This window comes from Symsagittifera roscoffensis, chromosome 3, assembly GCF_963678635.1.
Source record: "Symsagittifera roscoffensis chromosome 3, txSymRosc1.1, whole genome shotgun sequence".
Lineage (NCBI taxonomy): Eukaryota > Metazoa > Xenacoelomorpha > Acoela > Convolutidae > Symsagittifera > Symsagittifera roscoffensis.
This window is the reverse complement of record NC_087064.1, coordinates 30,722,348-30,748,126: the sequence shown is the minus strand read 5'-3', so window position 1 is coordinate 30,748,126 and position 25,779 is coordinate 30,722,348. Positions and strand designations below refer to the sequence as shown.

Here is a 25,779-nt window from a genome sequence, read left to right as displayed (position 1 = left end):
TCGAACCAGGGGCAGATCTAAGATTTTATCGAGGGGAGGGGTTTTCAATCATTTTGCCTATTTTCTTTAGGTCAACTAAATTGATTTCCCGAAATCTCCCATATCACTTGATTGACCCTATTTTCACCTAAACTTGAGTGCTACACGGATAGCTTAGCCACTTCACTTTCGTGGAAGGAACTAAAGGGACATGAAATTTTTTCGACCGAATGTCGAAGTAGTGCAGAATGATTGGAAAGAATTGATTTGCTTAGGTTATGGAGACATGGTTCCTCGTACGTTTGCGGGCCAGCTGGTAGGCTCACTGTGTGCATTGTGTGGCCTGCTGACCATAGCTCTGCCAGTGCCAGTCATAGTGTCCAACTTCTCCCTTTACTACAGCCACTACCAGGTTCTGAAAATATTTAACATTTTTTGAGACTTTTACATATTTCTGAACTTTTTTTTATTAAACCATTATCATTAAACAATTTGCACTAGATGCGTCACAACCGGCTATCCTGGTTTGAGCTGCTTTTATGGTTTTCACTCCAGAAATCAAATAAATTAACTGAGTCAAAAAGATACCAGAAAACTACAACTATTCTCACTTTTTTCACTGTCTCTCCAGTATTGAAAGGTTAATGAAACCTCAGACTCTTCCGCATTGGGTAGCAGCAGTACAAGTTCTGTGGATTTTTTCATCGTAGACTACTTCGTAGACAATGACCGCACAATACTTGATATAGTTTTTGTAATCAACAAAAAATAGTCTAAGATTCTGAGTAAAATGGGTTTAATTTGCTCGTTTCTACGGAAACGGTTACCCCCGAGTTGAGCTGCCACTATTAGTCATCGATGAAAAAATGGTAGCCCTGTTTAAAAAACATTTTCATGAATGATTCCGCATTTTTTTATTGATCGATTAATTAGTTATTGATGAACTTCGATAGAGTAGAAAATATTTATCAAAACTTTAGCGATAGAAAATTGTTAATTTGGTGCTAAAAAAAACATTTCACTGGTAAAAGTAAAACTTTTAGGTAACAAGACTGCTCGTATCAGGGCGAAGCCCTGAAAGTTCCGACTGCGTTTTAATTTTTATGTAGTAATTTAAAACTGTTTATAAAAACTGTTTATAAAATTTTCAATCCCCCCACACGCTATGTTAAAAACCAAGTGATTTATGTTGGAAATAGCAAAGTATTGAAAACACCATACCACGAAATATAACGCGCATTAATTGTCTCAAGTTGGCAATCGTTAAACCCATATATCTTCACGAAAAATGATCACAGGTGAAATGTCTGGCTCTTGTCCAACTTCCCCATAAGATTCAGACTTTCAATTTTTTTAGTTGTTTTACGTGTGATTATGGCTAAACAGGTGATATTGCGATGTAAAGTATGAAGAACAAATCTGTTCACAATAGTGAGTTTGTTCACCATGCAAAATTTCATTACTTTATGAAAAGGTTAAAATAGTCTTTTAAACTTCTGTGTATTATTATGAACTTTTTTAAACGTAATTCGCAACTTAAAGTTTTCATTAAAAGTGTTCACCCATTGGAAAATTCACTGTAGCATTGGAAACTGCATAGCATCTGTTCTCTGCTTCATTTTTGGCTAGTGTTGGACATAAATTAAGCTTCCGTAGCTGTGTTTAGTGCAGAAGACTCATAAGTTCTAGGTCTCAATCCAAGAAGAAGTAGCCTGATTTTTGCTAATTCGAGGCTTATTTCTACTTTCTACTTTTTCTCATTGTACTTTATAGAGCTGCTTTTTGTCGTGTTCTCTCTAATTTTTGCGAAACGAAGCTTCACCTCTGTGTCATAACTGAAATTCAAATGTGGGAGGGGGTTGGAAAAGAACCAAATATTTTTGTAAATGTGAGCTCAGGACAACAATACTTTTCGATTGATACAAAAGAAATTCTGTCAAAAACTGCCGAATAAAAAATCGAAATAGGTCTCGAACAGTTTTTGGTATAATAAATTTTGGCCAGTCTGTGATAGTCGTGTATAGAATTAATAAGACCAATTAGCTTATTACCTGAATTCAATTTGGAACGATTTTGGTTTTATCATGTCCCTCCTCACCTGCAAATGCTTACAGCTTTTTTTTGCATTGCATCGTCTGATTGATAAGAAAATTGACACGCGGACTAACTAGGACATGGCATACATTTTTAATCTTCATGTTTAACATCGTTTACCTACTCATCACACCATAAAACTGATGCTAGATAGGGAAAAAAAGAAAAATACTCCAGTTTTGTAGTGCGGGATCAATCTCCCTAGGGAGCAAAGAGCTTTGTGAAATTGTAAAATTGTTCTGAAAAAACAAAGTTAAAAATTAAAGTTAAAAAAAAACAAAGTTAAAAACAAAATTAAAAAACAATGTTAAAAAAGCAAATTTACTCATCACTTTCTTCGAAAGTCGGAACAAAAACAAAAAACTACCCCGCGCTTAAATATTTTGTATATTTGGGGAAATATTTGGAACAGAAAATGAACTCCTTTTTTGTCTGGTTGCTTCTTTGAAAAAAATGAGAGCCAGAATCCGCTTTCTATAATAACGATCAATATGCTGATCGTTTCAATTATCTTTACATGTTTTCTGATTTCAAGTTTACCAGTAGTGCCATGATTTCATTCATAGAATCATTTTTTTTGTCAAGCAAAACAAACAAAAATGACTTTGATGACTACACTTTAAAAATCAAATGAAGTTTATGATTGTAAATAGATAGATGTTCTGTTTTTTTTTTCATGATACAGGCCAAGAGCAAGTTGCCACGCAATCAGCCCCAGAAAGCCACGCCCGAACACGATCAAGGAGAGGGGGAGGAATCAGATGAAGACGACAACTCCCTGACAATAGAGAGACCAGAGAGGGGCAGAAATGCTACCCCTAGGGCGCTCAAAAACAGTTCGGACAGAGCGGGAGCACTGGACGGAGGGAGGGGAGATGAAAACTCGTTCATTCAACCTACACGTCCAGAAATCAAACAAGCATCTATTTAAAAACTGATTTGTAAATGAGCATTTGAATTTAGTATTTTAAAACACTGACCCAGGGTAAAAAGCGACTACACGCAAATTATTATATGCTATTCAAAATTGTGTCTGAAATTTGATAAACAAAGCTATAAACTATTTGCATGAACAGAGTCAAATCTGAATATTGTACAAAAAATTATTATTCATGACACTTTTAAGAACAGAAACGGTGTTTGTAACAATCATGAGGTAGATCAAAAATTTGCCTTTGAAGTTTTTAAGTTTAAAAGGATGAAACAAACATACATTTTAATTTAAAACATCATTTGCTGTTTTTGATAATTGGGCGTTGTCAGGATAAGTAGAAATGAGGGACTGCAACAAACATTGTGAGATAAAACATAGATTTGTCGAAAACATTTTGAACACTTAAAAACAAATGATAAAAAATAACAAAAAGCTTAAAAAACAGCCAAAGTCACTAAAATCAAAGAAATTTTTGCCGATTTATTACTTTGTAAGACTAGACAAATACGAATGGCATCATTACGAGGCCAAACTAAGCATTCCGTGCATTGTAAGCGGATTTCGCAACTTTGCTACTTTTCTCTGATCATCTTCGCTGTTTTGGATTGCACAAACAAATACCTATTACTTTATACCGCTCAAAATTGCTCCAAAAATAGGCAATTTTGGGGAATCCGTAACCGTATTTGTGGAATCCAGAACGTTCTGTGGAATCCAAAAACCAATAATAGGACATTTGTATAGTTGAATAGAGCTGTTGAGGATTCCGCAACTGTTAGCGGAATCCGCAAATTGCAAGTGAAATCCGCAAATTGCAAGTGGAATCCGCATTTTATTTGCGATTCCGCTTACATATATGTATGTGTGTAGTATAGCGTTTAAATTTATATATTTTGTTTACTAGATGGTTGAGAGAAAAATCAATCTGAATTACTAAATTGATCTACTACCATTTGAAATACCTAACCTTTGGTCTCAATTCCTGTCAACCCAACTTCGATCTCAAATCCTGTCAACTTCGATCTCAACTTCAATCTCAATTCGCTAGAATCGGAACCTACGAGATCATCAGTATTTAGGATTGATGGAATTCCAAATACTGACGAGTATTTGGAATTTATGCAATCTCAAATACTGACCTAGTTCGGCGATATGCTGTGCGTTGTATTTCCAAACACTCTCAAGCCAATGAATACAAATATTGAATTTATTCAGCGTTATGCTTCCAAAATTAGTTTTTGGGGTTGACGCAATCTCAAATATTGACCTAATTTGGCGATATGCTGTGCGTTGTTTTTCCATACACTCTCAACCCAATGATTCCAAATATAGAATTTATTCGCTGTTGTGTTTCCAAAATACTAAAAGGTGACATCCACTGATTTAGTTAACAAATGTATTGAGATTTGTTAGTGGATTCCGCTGTTAATGGTTAAAGGCCTTTAAAATCCGCATTGCTATAGATATGAATTCTAGCTCTAGCTTTTAATTGTTCACATGCAAGTTCAGTAATAAACAAAATTCTGGATCCACTTACAGTTTGCGGAATCCGCTTACAATTGCGGATTCCGCTTACAATTTTTGCGGATTCCACTTACATGTGCGGATTCCACATACCTTTTGTGTAATCCTTTTAGAGTTGCGGAATTCAGAACTACCTAATTTGGCGATATGCTGTGTGTTGTGTTTCCATACACTCTCAACACAATGATCACAATTACTGCATTTATTCGGCGTTATGCTTCCAAAATCAGTATTTGGGATTGACGCAATCCCAAATACTAACCTAATTTGTCGATATGCTGTGTGTTCCATACACTCTCAACTCAATGACCCCAAATATTGAAATTGTTCGGTGTTGTGTTTCCAAAATACTAAAAGATGAAATCCACCGATTTAGGTAACCAATGTTTTAAGACTTGTTCGTGGATTCCGCTGACAATGGTTACGTCTTTGCTTTTAAACTCCGCATTGCTAGAGATAAGAATTCCAGTTCAGCTTTTAATTGTTCATATACAAGCTCAGTATTGAACAAAAGTCGGAATCCACTTACAGTTACGGAATCCAGATCAACTAGCTATATTTTCTTGTTGCGGAATCCGCAACAAAACAATTGTGCTGACAAAAATTACGTTACAAGTATATGTATGCGGAATCCACTGAAATTCTGTTTGTGGAATCCACTTACATTTTGGAACATATTTTAAGACTTGTCTCTGGAATCCAGGAACAGAACATACAGACACAAAATTGTGCGTCTATCCAGTGCAGAGTTTGGCCTCGTAATGATATGTTTCGCATCTCTCACACGTCGCTCTTCGCGTATTTCGCCCCTCTAGATTTAATGTCTCAATTCGACGCTGACTTATTTCGCATCTAATCATTTACATATTTGGCGTCAAGCTTTTCAAACCCATGCCGGGGTTGTCACTCTATGCGCGCGCCAGAATCACCAGGCTTTTTCAGATACAGATTCTGCCTCCGGGCTGGCAAGCACGCATCAAGTTGAAGGGTCGACACACAGTTAGCCCCTCACACATATTTGCCACTCATACGTTTAGTGGCACGTTTTGCTCCTCGTACAGTTAATGTTTTGACCCTAATATCTCTAAAACAAGGTCATTTGTTAAGCATTGGGAAAATGAGTGAGAAGCGAAATGTGGTACTAATATTTAGAGGAACAAAATAGGGCGAATCGTGCGCCACATTCAATTTGAAGATAAAACTGATTTATTTATGCAGTGCCCCTCCTCCAGAGATTCAATCCCCTCATCAAACACAAGGTCCCCGTTTGGTAATATTTTATGACATTCATTTTCGGCAACCAGCCCTAAAAATTTTCTAAAAGCACCTTTGTCGCCAAACATATTCTGTTCTAGATATCTTCTGTGCTCATTTTTACCTGTCTGTAAACTCTCTGTTTACATGGGGGCGCACATACAGACACTTAGGGTCACACAAACAGACACACAAGGGGCACACTACAGACAACTGGGTTAAACTTTGACAACTGGGTTGGCACACATCAACTGGGTTGAACTTTTTAAAATATCAGTAACAGATTGTTTCATATTAAAAATCATTATAAAAAATCTTTGTCGGTCTATATGATTCCGATCTACATCAACAAAAACGGTTTATGCAAAACGTTAGGGCTCTATCGGATAAAAACAAAAATCTTGATTCTGATCTTCTAAATTGCTCTCAAATGGTACTTGCAAACAGACTTGTAAAGCCTTACGGTGGCCATTCGAATCGGCGCTGCCAAAATTGTACGTTTATAATAATTTTTGTAACGTGCTTTATTCGTGAACGAGTTTATTATTGCTTATGCTACCTGTCTCAGGAACGCTAGTCATTACTTAACTTACTAAAAATCGAAGCTGTTTCTTCTGCGTTGATCTCAGCAATACTTAATGAATTGTTATACTACTTGAATTCATGATTATATTTTTTTGATATTAATAATTTGTATTTACAATTTTATTCTGGAACAACTCTAGGATTTGTCAAAATCCATTATGGCTAGGGTCCAATTAATAAAAATCATTTTCTCATTTGCTACACTTCTAAGCACAATAATAATACTGTTTCAAATTTTCACTTTAAATGAAATGAAATCTTCAAATGATTGCGACTTGAACGCTTATAATCGCGACTTGGAAAAGAAAATGACTGTGATTACCGAGTTTAAAAAAAGCTTGCCGCTCGCTGATAGTACGGGGGAAAAATCCAGTTTGGACGGCTGTTATCATGTTTATTTGGACGTTGGAACAAATGTCGGAGTTCAAATTCGTAAGCTCTTTGAGCCGGAAAAATACCCGGGGGCAAAAGTATCTGAATTATTTGACAACACTTTTGGTCCTCCGGACAAACGCCTTAGGACAGATGAGCCGAAAAAAGTGTGCGCTGTTGGTTTTGAGCCGAACTCTCATCACACTTATTGGTTGAAAACGATTGAAACTAGTTATAGAAAATGCGGCTGGGAAGTTAGCATCTTAACTGAAACAGCTGCTTCAAACCGAAACGGGCTTGGCACTTTCTACACCGATGACGTGTTCTTAAAAAACGAATGGGGAGGGGGAGTTTTGCCGCCAAAAATCATGAAAACTGCCAAACACAATTCTGCCGAGTACAAAATTGTTCGTCTTCTCCGATTGGCCGATTTTCTGAGGAATGATGTCGGCTGTCGAGAAGTTGGAACGATCGATGAGAAAAATCCTCCAAGAGTTCTCATGAAAATGGACATTGAAGGTATGGAAATTGAAGTGGTTTCCGACTTGCTGCTTTCAGGCGCTGTAAGATTTATAAACACGTTGTTTATTGAATGGCATTCTAGAAATCAAGCACTACGTGATCGAGTGACGAGCTCGAACCTTCTAGAAACAACCATGAAAAGTTTGTCCCAGTTTTGCGAAAATGTGCGAAAAAACAAGCAGGAAATTTCGTGCGACTTCACATTATCCAACATCGATGACGAAACGTATGGAACATCTAATTACTCTTTACCCAACTGTTAAAACTGTATAATTTTCCAGCTCCTCTTAATTAACAAGCTTACCGAATAAAATGCATTGTTGTTTCTGTGGTAAAATGCGAAATATTCCTGAAGCTTCATTTTGTTGCTCAGCTCATGTCTTCATTTATAAATGCCTCATTTTATTGCCATAAATTTCTTTCAAAACGAAAATCATCAGTGAATTTTTAAAAATATTTTGTACAAAAGTTGATTGTTGTATTGTTGATTTTTAGTAATTTCATGGTCGCAAGGTTTCAATTAATATCTCTTAAAACTTGAAATTTCGAATTTTACATCGCTTTTAACTTATTATTAAGCGCTCACAATTACCGGATTTTTAAAAACAAAACTTAGGTAAATATTCGAAGCTCTTTGCTATTTGTTTGTTTTTTGTCTTCAACATTCTTCGAATTTTTTTAACGATCTTCATTGATCTACAAAATGCTTGCGACAATCCTGCCAAATTTTCAAAGTTTTTTTTAAAGATTTTTCATGGACTCTTCAAAATGTGACAAAGGGGATTCTTTGATGAGAAAAATTTAGTGAGATTCCCTCGAAACATATGATTTGTGGCTAAAAATTTCTCTAAGTGATAGTTGTTCAAGACAGCACACTGACGGAAATTTTTATGGAATAAAAATTGGCTCACATTCCCAAACTCAAAAAAGCAAAAATAATCGATTGTATTACAATTCTAATGTACGTTTATCAAAGTTAAAATTAATTATAAGCGTTCGATTTAGATGTTTAAACGATTGATAATCCATAATAAAGATAACATTTTTCGCGACATTATAATAAATTATAATCAATTAAAATTGATTACAATTTTTTTTCGAAAATCTCTTATAATCTCTTATCAACTCTTATAACATTTTATAATCTATTATAATAGATTAAAATACTTTTTTCTGTCAAAGAATCTTTCAAAGTGAGAAATTTTGTCACTCTTTGGTTCATCTGAACACACAAAATTTTACCACGAAAAAAAAATAGAGATCTCTTCATTTTAGTTCAAAAAATACCGCTGTAGGTGAAATATAACTCTTCTATAAAATCATGAAACTAAAGCAGTGTGCTGATATTTAAGTGGTAAAATCACTTAATGGTCAAAATGATTTAAGTGGTGAAAAATCATATTATGAAACAACGATAATCAAAAAAATGAAAAAACAAAAACGTTATAAATTTGAATTGATTTGAAAACTCTTAAATTAATTTTCTCATTTTTCACATGAATCAACGTCATCGAAAAGCATAAAATAAAAGCAATTTATGTGCAAGATCGAAAACAAAAGGGGCAAAAAAAGGATTATAAACAATTTGAATCGATTATAATGGAGTAAAACATATGAAATAGAAATTCGGATAAAAAAATCGATTATAATCGATTATAATGTTTTATAATTGATTATATTTGATTGTAAGACTGTCAGACGTTTTTTCTAAAATTATAATATAATCGATTATTAACACTTGAAACTGGATGCGGGTTGACAATTAATGAAAACTTTAACCGCTGGTTTATTGTAAAATATAGTAAAAAACTTGCTACCAATTGATGCATTTACATTGATTCAGCGTTGAGTTTTGCTCTGATTACAATCCTTGTAAAGCTTTTATTGAAAACTCATATCCGTTTTGCTTGTTGTTAAGACAACCATTATAATCGTATAATAATATCTTTAAATGCAAAGCAAAATTAGGTGGCAGAACACAACGCTATAGGTACAACAAGACTGCTCGTATCAGGGCAAAGCCCTGAACGTTAACGACTGCCCTTTACCTGTGTGTATCTTGATAATATCATTGTTAAAATGATGAAAACAGAGTCGTATATGAATTGCCTTAAATCAATTAGGAACAATTTTTTTGTTCGAGACATTTTGCCAAGTGTAAAATTCTTGCGTTAGGCTTTCGGCATCAAATTATAAAATAATTAGATTAAATAGATTTGGTTTAAATTGAACAATCATTCACGCTAATATAGTGGTGTGCGAGCACGGCAGGGTGCACGTAGGTCCAGTGATCGAGCCTCAAAATGAGCGAAAATGGCCTGACTAAGACAAAACCACCCAGAGCGTATATATTTCTCACTTCCATCGAAAGTCGGAGCAACAAAATACTAAAATTTTAGGTAGACACAGAAACTATAGGGACAAATTTAACCGAACGATTATGAAGAGTTTTCTTAAAATAGGAGTTCAAGAAGAAATCGCTTGAATTTATAGCAAGCATGAAATTCCTTGAGGCAACTAGAAAAGCAAAAAACTCGATTAGATAGATCAGCAGCCAAGATAGTTTGGGAGGCTTTAAGCGTTATAGTCACAGGAAATACCACGGAAAATCAGCAGAAAAACTATATACAGTTGTTAAACCAAAACTGATCGCAAAGTACACCAAGAATCATGCCAGCGAAAAATAAAACAGACAAGAAACAGCAGTCATTACGAAAACATTAAGTCAGAAGATCATGATAAAAATCAAAAGAAGAAGGTTGAACTGAGGAAAAATCATACGAAAACATAAACACACGAGGAGTGTGATCCGAATAGAGCAAACCTTTGATTACTTTTATAAAACTGTATTTCTGATTACAAACTTGACCACCATGAGTTGTGGTAGGTATCTGTTGATCACAGTTGAAGCGTCATGACTCTCAGAGCGTGAGAATTTATTTTTGTTAATCAGTTGTTTTTATGCGTGAAAGTTCATCTGTTCGTTTGGCTTACTTCCGTTCAGCCAGGAAAATGGAAGAATGCTAACAAGGCAATCGAAGAATCAAGCGAATTTCAAACTTTCTAAGCAAGTAGAAAGCGTTTCAGTCAAAGCCTTTCAGACCCCAAATGAAACATGAAAATTACGAAATTTATCCACCACCTGTGAAAAGTCGACTTCACCACCGCACTCACATGGCCACCGGAGGAAGAAATGCACACTAATCGGTAAATGAGACAATCAGAGAAAGGAAACAGATGCAAGGAAAAGGAAAACAGACAGAATTGACCATTCAGATCAATGATCTATTTGAGTATTGTGTTAACCGTGAACACCCGATTCAGTCCAGAATAGAAAAAATCTTTCCAAACATTGAACCACTCTTAAGGACAATCTCGGCACAAGAACTCAAGATGAGCCATAAACTGATAACAAACAACGTAGTCGTCAGAGTCGGTATAGATTTTGATTAGTTGAGGAAGACACATTTTCTGAAAATTCTTTGAGAAGCGTTAGGCGGGATTTTTGTCGCAGCAGCAACCAAAGTAGGTTGGAACATGAAACCGACATTAGAGAACCCTGCGATACTCGTACAATGCATATTGGTATTCCATTTGGACTAGACTCAATGTGCAAGAATATTGTTGAATCTTTGACGAACTAACCCGCACTCAGTAAAAAGAGAAAATGATAGAATATAATGGATTTTTAATGTCAGTCTCCATAAATTTCAAAAAATTGATTATAATCGATTAAAAATGGATTATAATGTTACTATTTTTTGAAACAAAAAAGAACACCATTATAATCGTTTATAATCGATTATAATCAATTATTAAAAAAAAACTTTTTCTCAAACTTTATTGAATTTTTATACCTTATAATGAAGGGGTATCCTCCTTTGAACTATCTAAGATTTACTGAAAAAAAAGTGTCCGCCCAGGAATTTTCTGAAAGCGCCTTTGGCGCCAATATGTACTAATTTTGAGGGGGCGAGAGCGGGCCGAAAAAACGCAACTTTTAGATCAAAATTTTCCATGAAATTGTCTAAAAACTCCTTTTTTGGCCTGTTTTTAAGAATTTCGCCTGCATGGCAGAAAATTTGATCAAAATGTGGTCTTTATAGTGAGTTAGGATAGCTCATAAAATCAATTTGGCCAGCCTTAAAAAAATTACGACAAAAACAAAAATTTCAATTTTTTTTTTTGAAAATCTGCCCCCTTCCCCCGAAAAAGTCCTAGATCCTCCCCTGCTTATAGCTTAAACTTTGATTAAATTGATTTTTCTGTATTTTCATGCAGAATAGCTAATTTATAATCCATTATAATTGATTTTTTTGTGAGATATTTTTTTGATAGAAAGAAGGATTATAATCTATAATAATAGATTATAAGAAATTTTCGGAAAAATTATAATCAATTATAATTTATTAAAATGTCACCAAAAATTTTATCTAAAATTGGCCTTTATAATTAAATATAATTTTGCTAAAAATACGATTATAGTTGTAATATAATCGGTTATTTTTTCTTTTTACTGAGTGCGGGAATCGTATTACCCACACAATTGCATCAGACGGTGTGCTCGGTAGCAATCATCGTAGACCCACCTAGGATCGCTGGTCGGCCGGATGTGTGAGTACTTGATCTGTTTGAACACATCTGGTTCATTCAAACTCACCGGTCATCAGTGCAGATGGCTCAGCATTGCAAACAATGAACAGAGCAAGCTACCTGTTGTTGAACCAACTGATGAAGCTCAACTCTAGTTCGCAGGACCGTTACCAGACGATTTATTGAAAAAAGTATATATTTTAGTAGCAGTAGAGAAATGGTCAAAAATTTCCACAGCCAAGGGTGTTTCAAACAGCACATTAGTTATAGCAGTGAAATAAGTAGAAACAAATAATATTTATTTGTTCTTCGCACATAAAGACGACCACAAGCCAATTAGAATAGCTGAAAGAAAAATTCAAACACTGAAACGAAGACTCGTTGTAATGCGCACTGAAACAAAACATTAATTAGCCTCAGATGTAGTCGACATAACTAAAATAGTTAGAGTGATAGCATACGGAGTAATTTGGGCGAAATTCAAACACCGCTTTTTCAAACATAGCAAGGACAAGTTCACCTAAAAATCTGATTTGGGGAATTGTCAAACACTCATGTTTAGAAATGCCAACATCCGCAGAAGTATTGCACGACCGACAGCAAAAATCAGAGGTTGAGGTGGTAATAAAAAGGAGGTCGACGGAGCAAGTTTGTTAGATTTTTTCTTACAAATCTGAAAGATTTTTGATTCAAATTTGTTCTTTTTCCAAGAGTTAAATTTGATTTGACCTTTTTTGTTTAAAATATGTCAACACAGACACAGAGTTGGACTTGCGAAATTATAATAAGGCGGTAACATTACTGTCGCAATCATACTGTGTTTTCAGAACAGAAAGCCGGCTGTATGGTAATTGCTCTTCTGACCATTTAAAAATGGTAGGAACTTTGTCTTTGATTGTGTCTTTTTTCTGTTTTCACGCAAACCAGGTAATAAAAAAAATCATCAGAATAGGTTGAATGTCATAATAGAAAGAGATTTTCAAATCTTTTTTTTCTCAAAAACTGTTGTCTTGTTTGCCTAAGCTACTATGTCTGTCGAACATGCCTAAATTATGAATTTGCCTCACATTTTCGTCATATCACGCAGAAAAAACTACCATTTTTGACGAAAAAAACCTTTATTTTGCAGTTCTTAAAAGACTCTGGTTGGAACGTTCTGTGATTATTGCACTGGCTCTCCTTGTTTTTTAGGTAATTTTTTTTTCTGATGAAATTTTTTCAGTCAAAAACATTAGAAAGCCGCGTTCGATTTTTGAAGCTATTTTCAAAAATTTTCTTTGCACTGAAAAGATTACTAACGGAAAAAATATCCAATCTATTCAGACCAGTCTCGTCTTGACCAAATATGATAGTCATACAATTTCCATATATGAAAAAATGCTAGTCATACACTTTCCATACAATTCCATTCGTACAGAAAATTGCATGAAAGGTCTATTATTAGTATTTTTTCATATGCGTGTGTGTACAATGAGAAGCTGGAGTTGCCCTAATAACGAATCAAATGCGTCTTTTCAATGCCATAATAATGTTATTAACAAGAAATTCAGCGCTACTTTTGGGGGTAACTTTAGAGAAAAAACGAAAGTAGGAAAAATTATCAGAAAAGCACAAAAATTCAGATACATAATCTATAAATCAATCTTCCAGTTCTTGTTGATTATCGGTTGACATGATTTGCATAACATGTTACCATATATTTATACTTTTCCATTGGTTTTCAATATTTGCAAACTTATGAAAAACCCTCTCTGAGTTTATTGAAGTTTAATAGGGAACTAATAACTGAGCTGAGCTAGATAAAGTCTTAACCTATTTTTACTACTGCCTTGGAGAGATGAAACGCTGGTTCATCAAAGTCGTACTGATTGGTGTCCGTACTGATTGGCCGTGTCACTTGAGTCCAAGTTTAACGGGTTTGAGTTTCAGCCTCGATGTCCTGATTAACCTACAAAATCTACAACCAACCGATCACCAAAGAATTAAGAAGGGCCGACATTTTTTTGAGGTCGAGAGGGGTTAAAATAACCACCTTGGTTTGAGTTCTCAGCTTCCTAGGAGGAAAACTACTGGGCTGTCCATAGTTATGTCGATAGTACCCGAGAGTTGTTAGCTTGAGTTGTATTCTTTGCCCTTGTTGCTGTAGTTGACGTTTTTTGGTCCGTTTTCTTCGTGTGTAGTGGTCTTGATTGAAATTGGGCACCCGGATGGGTTGTTTTGTTTGGACCTTGAGTTGTAGTCATCACCTATGTTTAAAATTTCTATTTTACTATCAGAATTAGTGGCCTTAGTTCAACCAAATTTTTTGATTTTCGAGAGTTCAGAACTTCTAAACTTGAGATAAAACGCTCGCTAGCGACGATTGTTCAAGGGAAGCCTTCCCATTGATCATTCCCAACCGCTCATATTTGAAGGATAAAAAGGTAGTTTATAAGTTTCGTCCTCTGCTAAATAAACTGTGGGTATAAATGTCGTCCGTCGTTATGGTTGAATTCGGTACTTGCGGCTTGGATTGTCCTTTTTCTAGAAGGGTACTGTTTTTTGAGACACTCTGTGAGTTCTGGATCCTGAATATGAGGGAGAGATAGCAATTTTTGACTTATTTCTGGGTCAGAATTTTAAGTACAACACGTTATGCGATGTTTCTGTTAGAGATTCCTGGTTTCTTTCAACCGGAGTTTACTAAAGCGACGTCTTACGTTTTTAATTCCAATTGCTCGATGACATGGTTTGCAAGTTTTTCTATCCGTCACCTATCTGAGTAATTTATTTTTGGATGATAATCCAGTTAAAGTTTGTACACTAAAGGATGTGTACGTTTGTGTACGTTTGGTAGATGAGGCCTTTCACCTGCTTTAAGGCATTTGCAACAATTTTCCCGTGATACCAGATCCGACGGTTAATTTGGATCCGACGGTTAACGGAGCTACCAGAAAGATTCTGGTAATAATATCATTCCAGACTGAACGGGACAATTTTTGTGTAATAGCATCATCACTGCCGCTGTACCCGCAAATCGTAACATTAGTTTGTTGTCCATTTTTATGAGTCCGATGGAATGTCTCTAAAAATGATTGACGTATGTGTAATTTGTAGAATGTAAATAATTTTTCTCCTCGACTTGAGCAAGTTTTTATCAGCGACTTGAGCAATGTTAGATTAGGAGCCCCGAAAGTTTAGGAGTGACTACAACATGACTTTTTTCTACAATAAAACCTGAAAAAATTTTGTGTTAGTAACTCTAATGTTTTTCGTTTGATGAAAAAAAACAGAAAGAAGAAATTGAAAAAATAACTTTGAACAGATTGATGTCCAGAAATCCAAGCAATTTTGAGGACAGAGATTAGAATTGTTTATGATCACAAATTTTCAAGTGAAACTAATAATCTTTAAGGTATGTTTATTGTCACAAACTTTCAATGCAGAGCCAATTAACATGTAAGAGATTACTGAAAATAACGTTCCACAAAACTACGTCAATGGAAGTTCCAATTTATTGCCTATCAGATTGTTGCTTTTTACAGTATTGCTGTACTACAAATTTTTTTCAAAGTATGAATTTGGAATAAACATTTTGTCACCTGTTTGCTCATTTTTAAAATTTTGAATAAGGTTTGTATGTGTTCTTGTGTTATAAAAATTTGGAAGCTTTCGTGAAATCATCCATTTGGTTGTATAGGAGTTTCAATTTTTCCGATAATTTTTTGGCCTCATCCGTGAAACCTCAATATAAATTATTGTTAGTTTGATTTACTGATAGAGTTTTGCAAGGTAGAGCACCTAATTGCAACTCGTTGATCGCGTTCTTCTTCAAAAAATCTAATGGGCTCGCTAACTCTATCTGTTTGTTTTTGTGTACTTGGTTAAATGTTTCTTGAATTCCTTTTCTTCGGAGTCGAAAAATGTTATCAGTTTAGAGTTGAGTAGTCGTCATTATCACTAGGCCAGCGTCTGTCCAGGCGTTAATTACGCGACAAACTTCCTTAGCATTATCTGCAGGATTATATACAGAAAGCTGATTAGGATAGTCTGATTAGGAGAATGTGCCGCTTTAATTACAGAATAAGATAAATCCAAATAATCAGATTTTTTTCCGATTTGCAATTCGTCGTAAAATGGAGTTTAAAGTTACAGAAAGTACATGTCTTTTGCGTAACAAGCTGCCAGATGGGCTATAAAAAGGCAACTCTACGTTTCATACAAGAAAATCTGATGGAAACTACATATTTTATTTTGGGGTTTTGAAACGTTAGTCATCCTAAAGCGATTCAAAATTCCTTTCTCATTTACCAAAGCAACCTGGAGTGCGACTAGTTAAGCTAGTGAACCGATGAAAAAAAAACCTCTGTATGCCGTAGTTTCTGATAACTTTACTAAAACTACCGTGAATCAATTCAGTGAGTTAGGTTCGAGTTGGTTAACTCATAGAGTAATTTCGGATAGGGTACACCGTCTGCTCGTCACGCTATCTTATTTTCGGCCGGATAGATTCGTGCAACTTCTTAGTCTAATACCGATCCTAATCTTACTCTTATACTATCTAGTCTCAGGTTGTTTAACTAGTCTCTGCTAGGCTCAATAGATCTAGGGTATACTGGTTTATTGCGGCTGCTGAAGTGCTCGGGAGAGTCCAACTAATTTCTAAGTTAAATTCAAATCTCTCTGGTGCTGAAATTACAAGTAACTTCAGCACTTACAAATAAGTGGGTTGTTAGTTAGATGGATCATGATTGGTTAATATCAAATACTTTACATTGGTAAAATATCTAATTTATCCAATCATAAAATGTAGTTTAGATCAGGTTCCACCCATCCGGGTTTTACAGAGTTTTTTAGAATAGTTCTTCTGCAATTCGAAGGATGGATGATGGACGTTGGTGTTTGGCGAACATCTTTATTTCTTCTGTTTCCTCTTTGTTAAAGAAGTTCCAGGAAGCTGGAGTTAGAGACATAAGACGTTGTGTCTTCTAGTGACAACGACTAAGTCTTTGCAACAAACTCAAATCTGATTTCAGAATGGTTTGCTATGTCAGGTTTTTCTGTTCTGCGTGGAGAACTTCTTTTGTGTCTGATCTAGTTTGGGAATGGCGTGGAGATTGTGCGTGGAGGGGATGCCTGGTTACTCGGATCTGTACGTATACTTGAACATCGAGGTGGTCATTGGTCTAGTTCAATGAAGTCCTTTTCTGCGAAGTCAAGTCGTACTCTAAATCCTTTGAGTTGTGATTGTGAGTGGCATATCGATTGTGGTTGGTCATTCTCTCTCGAGTGTAGTGGGGTCGTTTTGTCTTTAGATGTTCGTCCTTGGTGTTGTATTCTGATCTATGTATTGCATAATGTAATTTACATTTTATAAAACATTTATTAGTTTAATATTTTTTAATTATGATTTTAGTTAGTTGTTTTCACAAAAGCTTTTTGTTTTAGTTTGGTTATTTTGAAGAGTTACTCACACTTGAGTAGCTCTTATTAAAAATAGAGGTGTGGTCACAAAGCGTGGATGTAGCGCGGTGGGTTAGGCCGGCTATAGAGCATGCTCAGGACGTCCTTCCTGGTGGGTTAGGCCAGGAGTGGGAGTATGATTTCATGCGGTTTTTGTGAGGGGTCCTGTTATGTGACAACGTTTTATGTTGGGTTTGTTGTGGTTTTTCTTATGTCTTGTTGGTTATGTCCTTTTTCCAAAAATCAAATTGTTCGTGGTATGGGTTTGTCTTTCGACTTTTTTGTGTTTTATTATTTCTTTCTTAGACTTTATAATAGTCTTCAAAAGAATAAATTATCCAGTTTTAAACTGGTTAATCCGGTTTGGGTACCGTTGGTTTCCTTTTCTTAGTCATGCTGTTATTCTATGATTTGTGGTATTTAGTAAGCTGCGTTGGTTAGTTTTGTTTAGTATATGATTCCTTTCCAACCGGGTTAAAGGAAATATTGAAACATGTTATTATATGTTAGAGTTGTTGAGTGTGAAAACTTGAAACTGAAATTCATTATTTTAAACAATTCTTCGTGGGCGAGCTGTGCGAGTGTGGATAGAATTTCTGTGCGAATGAATGAGAATATCAAAAGGTTAGTACTGCATTTGCATTTTATTAATTTACTGCATAGAATTTGGAAATTTACTGCTAGTTATGGGGGAATTTTAAGTTACAAATTTTCATCATAATTAGATTTACTGCTTGTGGGGAAAATTTTAGAAATGAATTTATTGCATTGGTATTAAATTTATAAATTTATAAGTTTAAGAGATTAATAGAATTTTTGAAATCTGTTTGATGAAATTTGCGATTTTTATTTGTCTTTTGTGGTTTTTGTAGGTGATTGTCGGATGAAGGCTAAAAATCTAAAGAAAACATGAATAAAGTATGGTGAGTTTTTTAATATTTCAATTAGTTAGTAATATTCATTTAATTCATACTTACCTGTTAGTCGTCGGGGAAAAAACCGTGGGGGAAGATGTCGTGAATTAGTTCTGAAGTTGTTAGTAGTTTAGCTAAGATGCGAATGATATTTTTAGTCTGAAGCAGTGGCCAAAGCAATTGAAGTGCCTTAATAGTGGTTAATTCTTCAGTGCCAACTGCAAACTCATAAGGTGTGTTTTGGATTAGATTATATAATTTGTGATTGAATTTAGTGTTGTGGATGAATTCTAAAATTGGGATTTCTATAGGTTGTACAAACTCGTGCGGGATAAGGAAGGGTCGGGATTCTTTGGCGTTGAAGGTCTTGGTGATGGGACAGAAAATATACATCTGGGTTATGGGGTCATAATTACGAAGAATACCATGGAGGTTAGTATCTTTAATACAATATGTGAAATTTAGGAAAAATGGTGAAGTGTATTTGGAATTAATGAATTGAAAACGATGGTGTGGTTGTCTAGAGGGTGTGTGTAGGTCAAAGTGATTTTGGATGAAGCGGTAATAACTATATGTGTGGGTTTGTTTAGTGCGCAACATAATATCGTGTGAGCAGTGAAGATCTCTTTCGTGTGGTGCAAGAAAATGAAAGGTTAGTGAAAATATTTGAAAGCGTTCTTTAAAACTTTCGTATGCTTGTGTGTCTGTTAGTGCTTCTGAAATAATGTGATCAAACTTTCGGTCGAAGATGTTTAGTGTAAATATATATGGTGTCTTGATGAAAAATTTCTCGGTGATTTGTGGGTTAGCGAAGCGATCGTCGTCTAAGAATTGATCTTGGTTAGCTCTGATGATGTTGTGATCATAGTATTCGAGTGTATATTCGTTAGCTCTAGGTGCAGTGTGTGTTTTTAGTGATTTTTTATATCCAACGTAAGTAAATTGTCTAGCGGTTAGTGGTGTAGTGAGTTGATATAGCATGTCCGTATTTCGTTCTATATCGATGTGGGTGTTAGATAAAGGTAAGCAAAGAGGGTTAGTAAAATGATAATATGAGGTCCAAGGGAGAGTGGGCATTAAAACGTATTCATCTACAAAGTTGCGTGTTTCGTTAGTGTCGTGGGGGGTGTTTAAGGTGTATTGTGGGAATGAGGGTAAGGTGATGGCTAAAAATTCTTTTGTGTTAGTATGCTTGGGGTGGTTGATGTATTCACGGGCTGTTCCTGGTTTTGCTGGGAAAGGATGGTTGGGGAACTTTCTTTTAAAAGTGCGGTAAGCTCTATTAGTGTTGAGTGAAGATTCAGTTGATGTGGATGATGGTGCTAATGATTCAGTATAATTTGAAGAGGGTGTAGGGGTAGGGGGGTTGGATGAATTTATTGTGGAGGAGATTTGGTTTATGGTTGGGGTATTAAGGTGGTAGGGTTGTTGTTGAAGGGTAATAAAATTATCTAGCTCTGGGGAGATTCGGGGGGTGTCTGGAGAATGAGATGATTGGTCAGAATGGTATGAGGAGTAGGTTGGGGTAACTTGGGAAGCATAAGAGGGTGTGGGAGTAATGGGGTCAGGGTTATTGGATAATATGGGTTGAAAAGGGGGTTGAGAAAAATTAGAAGAGTTATGAAAATTATTGGATGGGGATGGTTCTGAGTCGGCAAATTCATCGGGGGTTTCAATATTCGGGTTATTGAGTTGTGAGATGGAATATAAAACTGAAATGTGTGAATTAGTGTCGGAATTCATGCCTGATGTTACATTACTAGATGGAAAATCGGGTGGCGGAAAAGCAAAAAGTGGTATTATTGGGATTGGAGAGGTAAGATTGGTTGGATGGGAATTTGATCGGTGTAGTGATCCAAGTTGGCGGCTCATCGTGGGCTAAAAAAATGATTATTTTGAGACTGAAAAGCGGTGGTGTGGGGTTGTTCAATAATTTGTTCATAAGTATTATCATCTTGTGACTGGTGTGTCATTATATGTTGGATGGGACTTTGTGATGTGGTGAGTCGAAAATTTGGATTATGTGTGATGGCTAAATTTCGAAAATTTCGTGGGACTAGGGATAGTGGATGGTTATTTGGTAGGGCTGGTAATTGTGGTGCCGTTGGCGTTATGTCTACATTGTTATGTTCTTCGTCGTATGTATTTTGTCGTGTTGCTATTTTTGTGTTATATTCTTTTATTTGTGCGTCTAAAAGAATTTTGTTTATAGATGTAGAAAAGATTCCAAAAAATCCTGCAAAGAGTATGCGTGCTACACTTGCTTGTCTGTTTACTTGTGTGTGTATAGCACATGTGTTGTAGATTCCTTTTAAAAGTGAGAAAAGAAATCCAATAAAGTTAAACATTGCGTATAAAATAGTCAATTTTTCTAAGATGTAGTAGGGCCATCCTAGAAAATCGAGGATCTCATTTTTGAGTGTAACAAAGCTAAAAATGTTAATTGGTGATATATCTTGGGGACGGTATTTTTCACCGTTTAGATATATATAATCTTTAATGTCTTTAAAATATCCGCTATAGTCTTGCGTGTAGATATCGGCAAATCCTGCGGTTTCTGCAAGTTTGCGTAAATTTTGGTCTATTGATTGTCTTTGTATAGTGTCCATTTGTGTTAATAATTCTTGGAATTGTTGTGTTCTAATGTGATGTTGAATATCTGATTTTGAATAGATTCCTATTGATTGTAAGTCTATATTTGGGTTTCGAGCAATAGCGCGAATGCTTTCTGGTGAAAATTTTTTGAGTGATTGCATTAATGTGGGATATGGAGTGAGAAGATAATATTTATTTTCATCAGGGTTTAGTTGTACTACATTGTGGCTGTTTTCTGATCAACATGGGACTGCGGTATCCCAGAAATAGGTTCTTCGTGAAAGTGTATCCACGAAATGTACTTTATTCTTATAAAAGATAGGGATTCTTTTATAACATCGTTTATCTTCAAAAACGTATAGTGGTGATACTTTTTTAGTACAAGTATAAAACCATAAGATGTTTCCTTCATAGTCTAAAAAATTTGATCTATTTCCAGATAATAAGTATCCTGCATAGGGTATTTTTAATACTGCTAGTGCAAGTGATTGTAATATTTGTGTTCGTTCTAATTCGCATAGTTGGTGTAGTGTTTCTAATTCGGAGAGTGACATTTCTTGAAAAATTCGGCTAATTGTATAATCTAGTTTCATATCTAAATGAATATCATAGTGGATATTACCGAAATATGTAGTATTCATTAGTGATAATTCTTGTAAGCGTGTGCTTCTGGTGTCATGGGGTTTTAGATGTCCACCAGGTTGTCCGTTGCTTTTTTCAAAATTAACTGGTATATAGGATGTTCCTTCGTTTAGAGGATGACCTGTGGCATATGGGTCGATTTTTACTTTTCCAGTGGTCATGTCGAATCCTTTTTCGTATTCAACTAATATCTCGGAGTATTGTGTTTTGTGAAGTGGGTTTCTGTATTTACATGCAAGTTCTGTTTCTTGATATATTTGAAAACGTGTCAATTTATTTTCTATATTGTCTATGTTTCTAAAATTAGAACTTAGTTTTCGTGATGGATGGACTTGTTCATATGGAATTGATTGTATAAAATATTTTTCGTGAAATTTTATCATACGAGCGTGTATTTTTGCTACTTGAAATGTTGTACATGTATCTTCGGGGAACCAAACAATTGTTGCTTGTGTTCTCGTTGTAGGGTCGCAATAACCTTGATCATTTTTACAAGGTAATCGGATTCCTTGATAGATCATTGTATTATCTGATAAATCTCGTGTCAGTTGTATTTTTTCGAGTTGTATTTTCCAATCAAAAAACATTATTTCTTGGTATCCTTTATTTTTTGTGTCTGCTTTGCAGTTTGATGGGTCATTTATACCAATGTGTGGTATCCAATGTTTATCGTGTAGGTCATAGGTTAATCGTCCGTGTGCGCCGTTATACGGGTATTTTTCGTCTAGTTTTATATGTCCTTGGTGTCTTTCAAGTTGTGATTGATGTACAGAGTCTGGAAAAACTTGAAAATTAACTAACTTTCTTGCGGAGTTTTTATTTTGTGTGATGTTTAGTCTAAGTAATTCATTTTTACAATCGTCGGGATTGAGATGTAGAAGTCGTTCGATATTACTTTGGTAGAATGATTCGTGGTCAAGTCGGTTTTTATTTCCATTTGAGACTTGTGAACAATGTACTTTCTTTTCGGAAAATGTCGCTGTGAATTTATATCCTATGACTGTTGTTGCTCGGGCTTTTGAATATAGTGTCGCTATTACATTTGTAGTTTCTATAGCTTGTGGTTCCGTTTCGCATTGTGATACTTGATTTATTGCATATAGTGTTTTTTGTTCATTTTCTTCACAATCGTAATGTGTTACTAATAAGTCTTGGGGTCCTGTGCGGGGAGAAGGATTTATGTTCTGATCGGAGATTATTAGAAAAAAGAGTTGGAGAAATATCATTATTTTTAGAATATACATGTGTATGATAATCCTGAGTACGGGTTATAAAATGTGATGTAACCAATTGTCTTTTTGGTATATCTGTCGTATTTATATATTACTTCAGTGGTGGTAGTGATTGAGCTGTTATGTTAGGTGGATTTAATGGGTAGGGATGTTGGGTAATATTATTTAACTTAACTGTGATTTCAAACTTTAATTGTAAACTGTTTTGTTGGAGTATTTGAATATTGTGATCACGGATATCGTTGTGAATATCTTGGCGATATTGTAATCTATTAAGTGCCCAGTTATGAAGGCGGTTACTTCCTTGATGTTGTCCAAATAGTGGTGGAGGTGCTGTAAATGTATTCCAATCTAGTCTTAAAGGAATATTTATTGATGATTGTTCTCGATATCTGGCGTCGAGATTATTTGGAAAATTTAAGTTAAAAGGTGGTGGTGAAATCTTGCTTATTGATGGTGTTGATGGTAGTGATAATGTTTCTGGTAGTGATGAGGATGTTGTTGTATCCGTAGAAATATCTATGGGGTCATTGACTAAATTTGGTTCACCTTGTGTAAATGAATGTGTAGTCCAATATGGAAATCGTGATGTTTGGTTTGTAGGGTTGAAAGGATTTTCACGTATTTGCTCAGATGTTGGTGTTGAACCTAAGTAATCTGATGGTAGGCTTGAGGTGCTACGTTGTGAAAGAAGCGTAGGGGTTTCTGGTAATATACCAATGGGGTTTTCTGGAGTGTTTTGTGATGGGGATTGAGGTATATCAAAATGAACTCGGGGAGTTTGAAAATTTCTGTTTCGTCGAGGATGTATAATTTGTCTATTTATTTCGACTGTATTTTGGTTTTGACTAGAATTTCTTATTCTACTTAGTTCTTGTGGTAGTGTTGGATATAGGTTATATGTTGGTTCGCTTAAAGGTGCTTGTCGTTGAACTGGTTCTAGTGGTTCTGATAAACGAGCATGTCGTTCTTCAAAAGTGTATGGATTGTCTTGAAAAGAAATTCGTGTAGATGTTTGAGGATTTTGAGTAGTTGAAGGTGGTGTTTGGTTATCTTGGGATGATGTCGGTGAAGACTGACTTTGTGACTGTTGGGTAGCAATTTTTGATAGTTTTTTGAATTATTACTTTAGTGAGAAATTTTGTGTTTATTATAATATTCTTCCAAAAAAAGAATTAGAAGGATTGTTGCTAGGGCAAATGTGAGGATTGCTTTCTTTATACATTTACATATTGTCAAAATGAGGGATGATAAGAATGCTATGAAAATTACAAACAATAAAAAAATATCGGTTCTACTGAAAATTGTTCGTATCATTTAGACAAGTTGTATAAATCGTACCTGTGGATATAATCAAGGGTTTTGGAAAGTTGGAGGAATAGTTCGAGAATAGTGTAGAAAATTAAAAAAATGTTACAAAAAATGATTAGGATTATTAGAAAAGATTCAAGTATATCAAAAAGAAATATTATAAAGGTTTCAAGTATTGTAAAAAAATGTTTAAGATTTATGAGTATTTGAGTAACTGATTGGGAGAAGAGCATTTAAGAAATGATCTCTTGGTCGAATATTTTTTGCTGTTTGAGGCGATTTTCAAGTGTGGTCGGATTATTTATTAGTTTTTTGACAAGTGGGTTGAGTTTTGTAAAAAATTGTTGGGGGCAATTTTCATGGTGATCGGGAGGTCGTCTTTTTCTTTATTTTTGTTTGTCAAATGATCCGGGGTATGGTGAGATTTTTATACTTTAGGCTAATTAAAATGTTCATTTTGTTACTTTAGGCTAAGTTAACAAATTTGCTTTGGGGGTATTCGTGGTCTGAGTTGGGGAAATATTGTTGATCTTTGGGTTATTAGATAAGGGAGGGGTACGGTATTATGGTGATATTTATTTTAGTTGTCAAGTTGGAGTGGTTTGCTTATTTTTGACCTGGAGGTCGTAAAGTTATAGTTATAGATGTGCCTGGAGTTCTATATGATTCGTCTAATTGGTTTTAGTTTGAGTTAGAGAAAGTGACGGATTGGATGAATCCTATTGGTTTATTTTGAACTAGAATTATTACGTACTTGTCAGCATGTTATTTTGAAAAATGTAGATGAAAAATGTTTCGAAGGTTTCAAGATAGTGAAGTATAATGTTAAAATTACTTTTGAAATTCCACTTTCTTTAAAATTTTAGATTGGGGGATGAATATTTTATAGTTTTTACGTGGTTGATTTCGGAGTCTTGTTGTTTTTCGATTTTCTGATTTGTCGATTTGTTCTTGGGGTATTATTTGTTCGGTCATTTTTCTATTTTTTCTTTGTTTTGGAGATTCTTTATGGTTTTGTGTATTGTTTTTGGTGGTGGTTGGTTTTGTGTTTTGATTTTCGGTGGGGTTATCATTTTGTTCTGTGTTTTTCAGATGTGGTTCATTTTGAATGATTTTTAATCCTGTGAAAGAATATAATTGAGTTAATTCGCGGAGTGCGTATTCTTTTGGGTAATAAGGTAATAGGTTGTTTCGATGTTGAACGATTTCTTTTTTGTTTGAGTCGGTAATTTTATATGTGACATCAGTGGGTTTTGCAATTATTTGGTATGGTCCTTTTCGAAGGGGTTGTAATTTTTTAGAAATTCCTTTTTGAGTATTAAAATTAGGTATTAAAACAAATGTTCCAATTTTTAATTCGGAGGCTGGTGTAAAACGTGAATTGATTTGTTCATTAATGTTTTGTCTTTGTAATAACTTTTTTGTTATTTTTTGATAAATTTCATTGTGTTTTTTATCTCTATTTAGAATCCATTCGGTGTGTGTACCGGAGGCTAGTTTAAGAATTTGTGGGTGATGAAAATGATCTTCATCGTGTGTATGTAAAGGTAGGTTATAACAAATTGAGTCTTTATTTGGTTGACAATAACCTTGTGCGTTTTTATGAGAATTTGCTGTAAACATTATTGGTTTGCGTGGCTTTTGGTTAAAAACCATTTCGTATGGTGACATTCCTAAAGTTGTCGTAATTTGTGAATTATATGCTAAGGGAAATAATTTTACATCTGCTGACCATTCGGTATATTTTGTATCATTTCCGTTGATGATACATCTAAGATATTCTTGT

At 34.9% G+C, this 25,779-nt stretch overlaps 2 protein-coding genes across 4 annotated transcripts in view; both read left to right on the top strand.

Moving 5' to 3' along the window:
• Positions 1-3,268, top strand: part of LOC134842173 (potassium voltage-gated channel subfamily C member 1-like) — a 32,323-nt gene extending 29,055 nt beyond the window's left edge. For all 3 annotated transcript variants that reach the window (XM_063858389.1, XM_063858390.1, XM_063858388.1), the window contains 2 exons: positions 255-391; positions 2,759-3,268. In XM_063858389.1, the coding sequence (XP_063714459.1) occupies positions 255-391; positions 2,759-3,004 (383 nt within the window). In that variant the 3' untranslated portion in view covers positions 3,005-3,268. The remainder of the gene's footprint in view (positions 1-254; positions 392-2,758) is intronic.
• The window catches only part of LOC134842499 (cysteine-rich PDZ-binding protein-like), a 305,601-nt gene that overhangs the window by 92,730 nt on the left and 187,092 nt on the right, over positions 1-25,779 (top strand). The window lies entirely within an intron of this gene.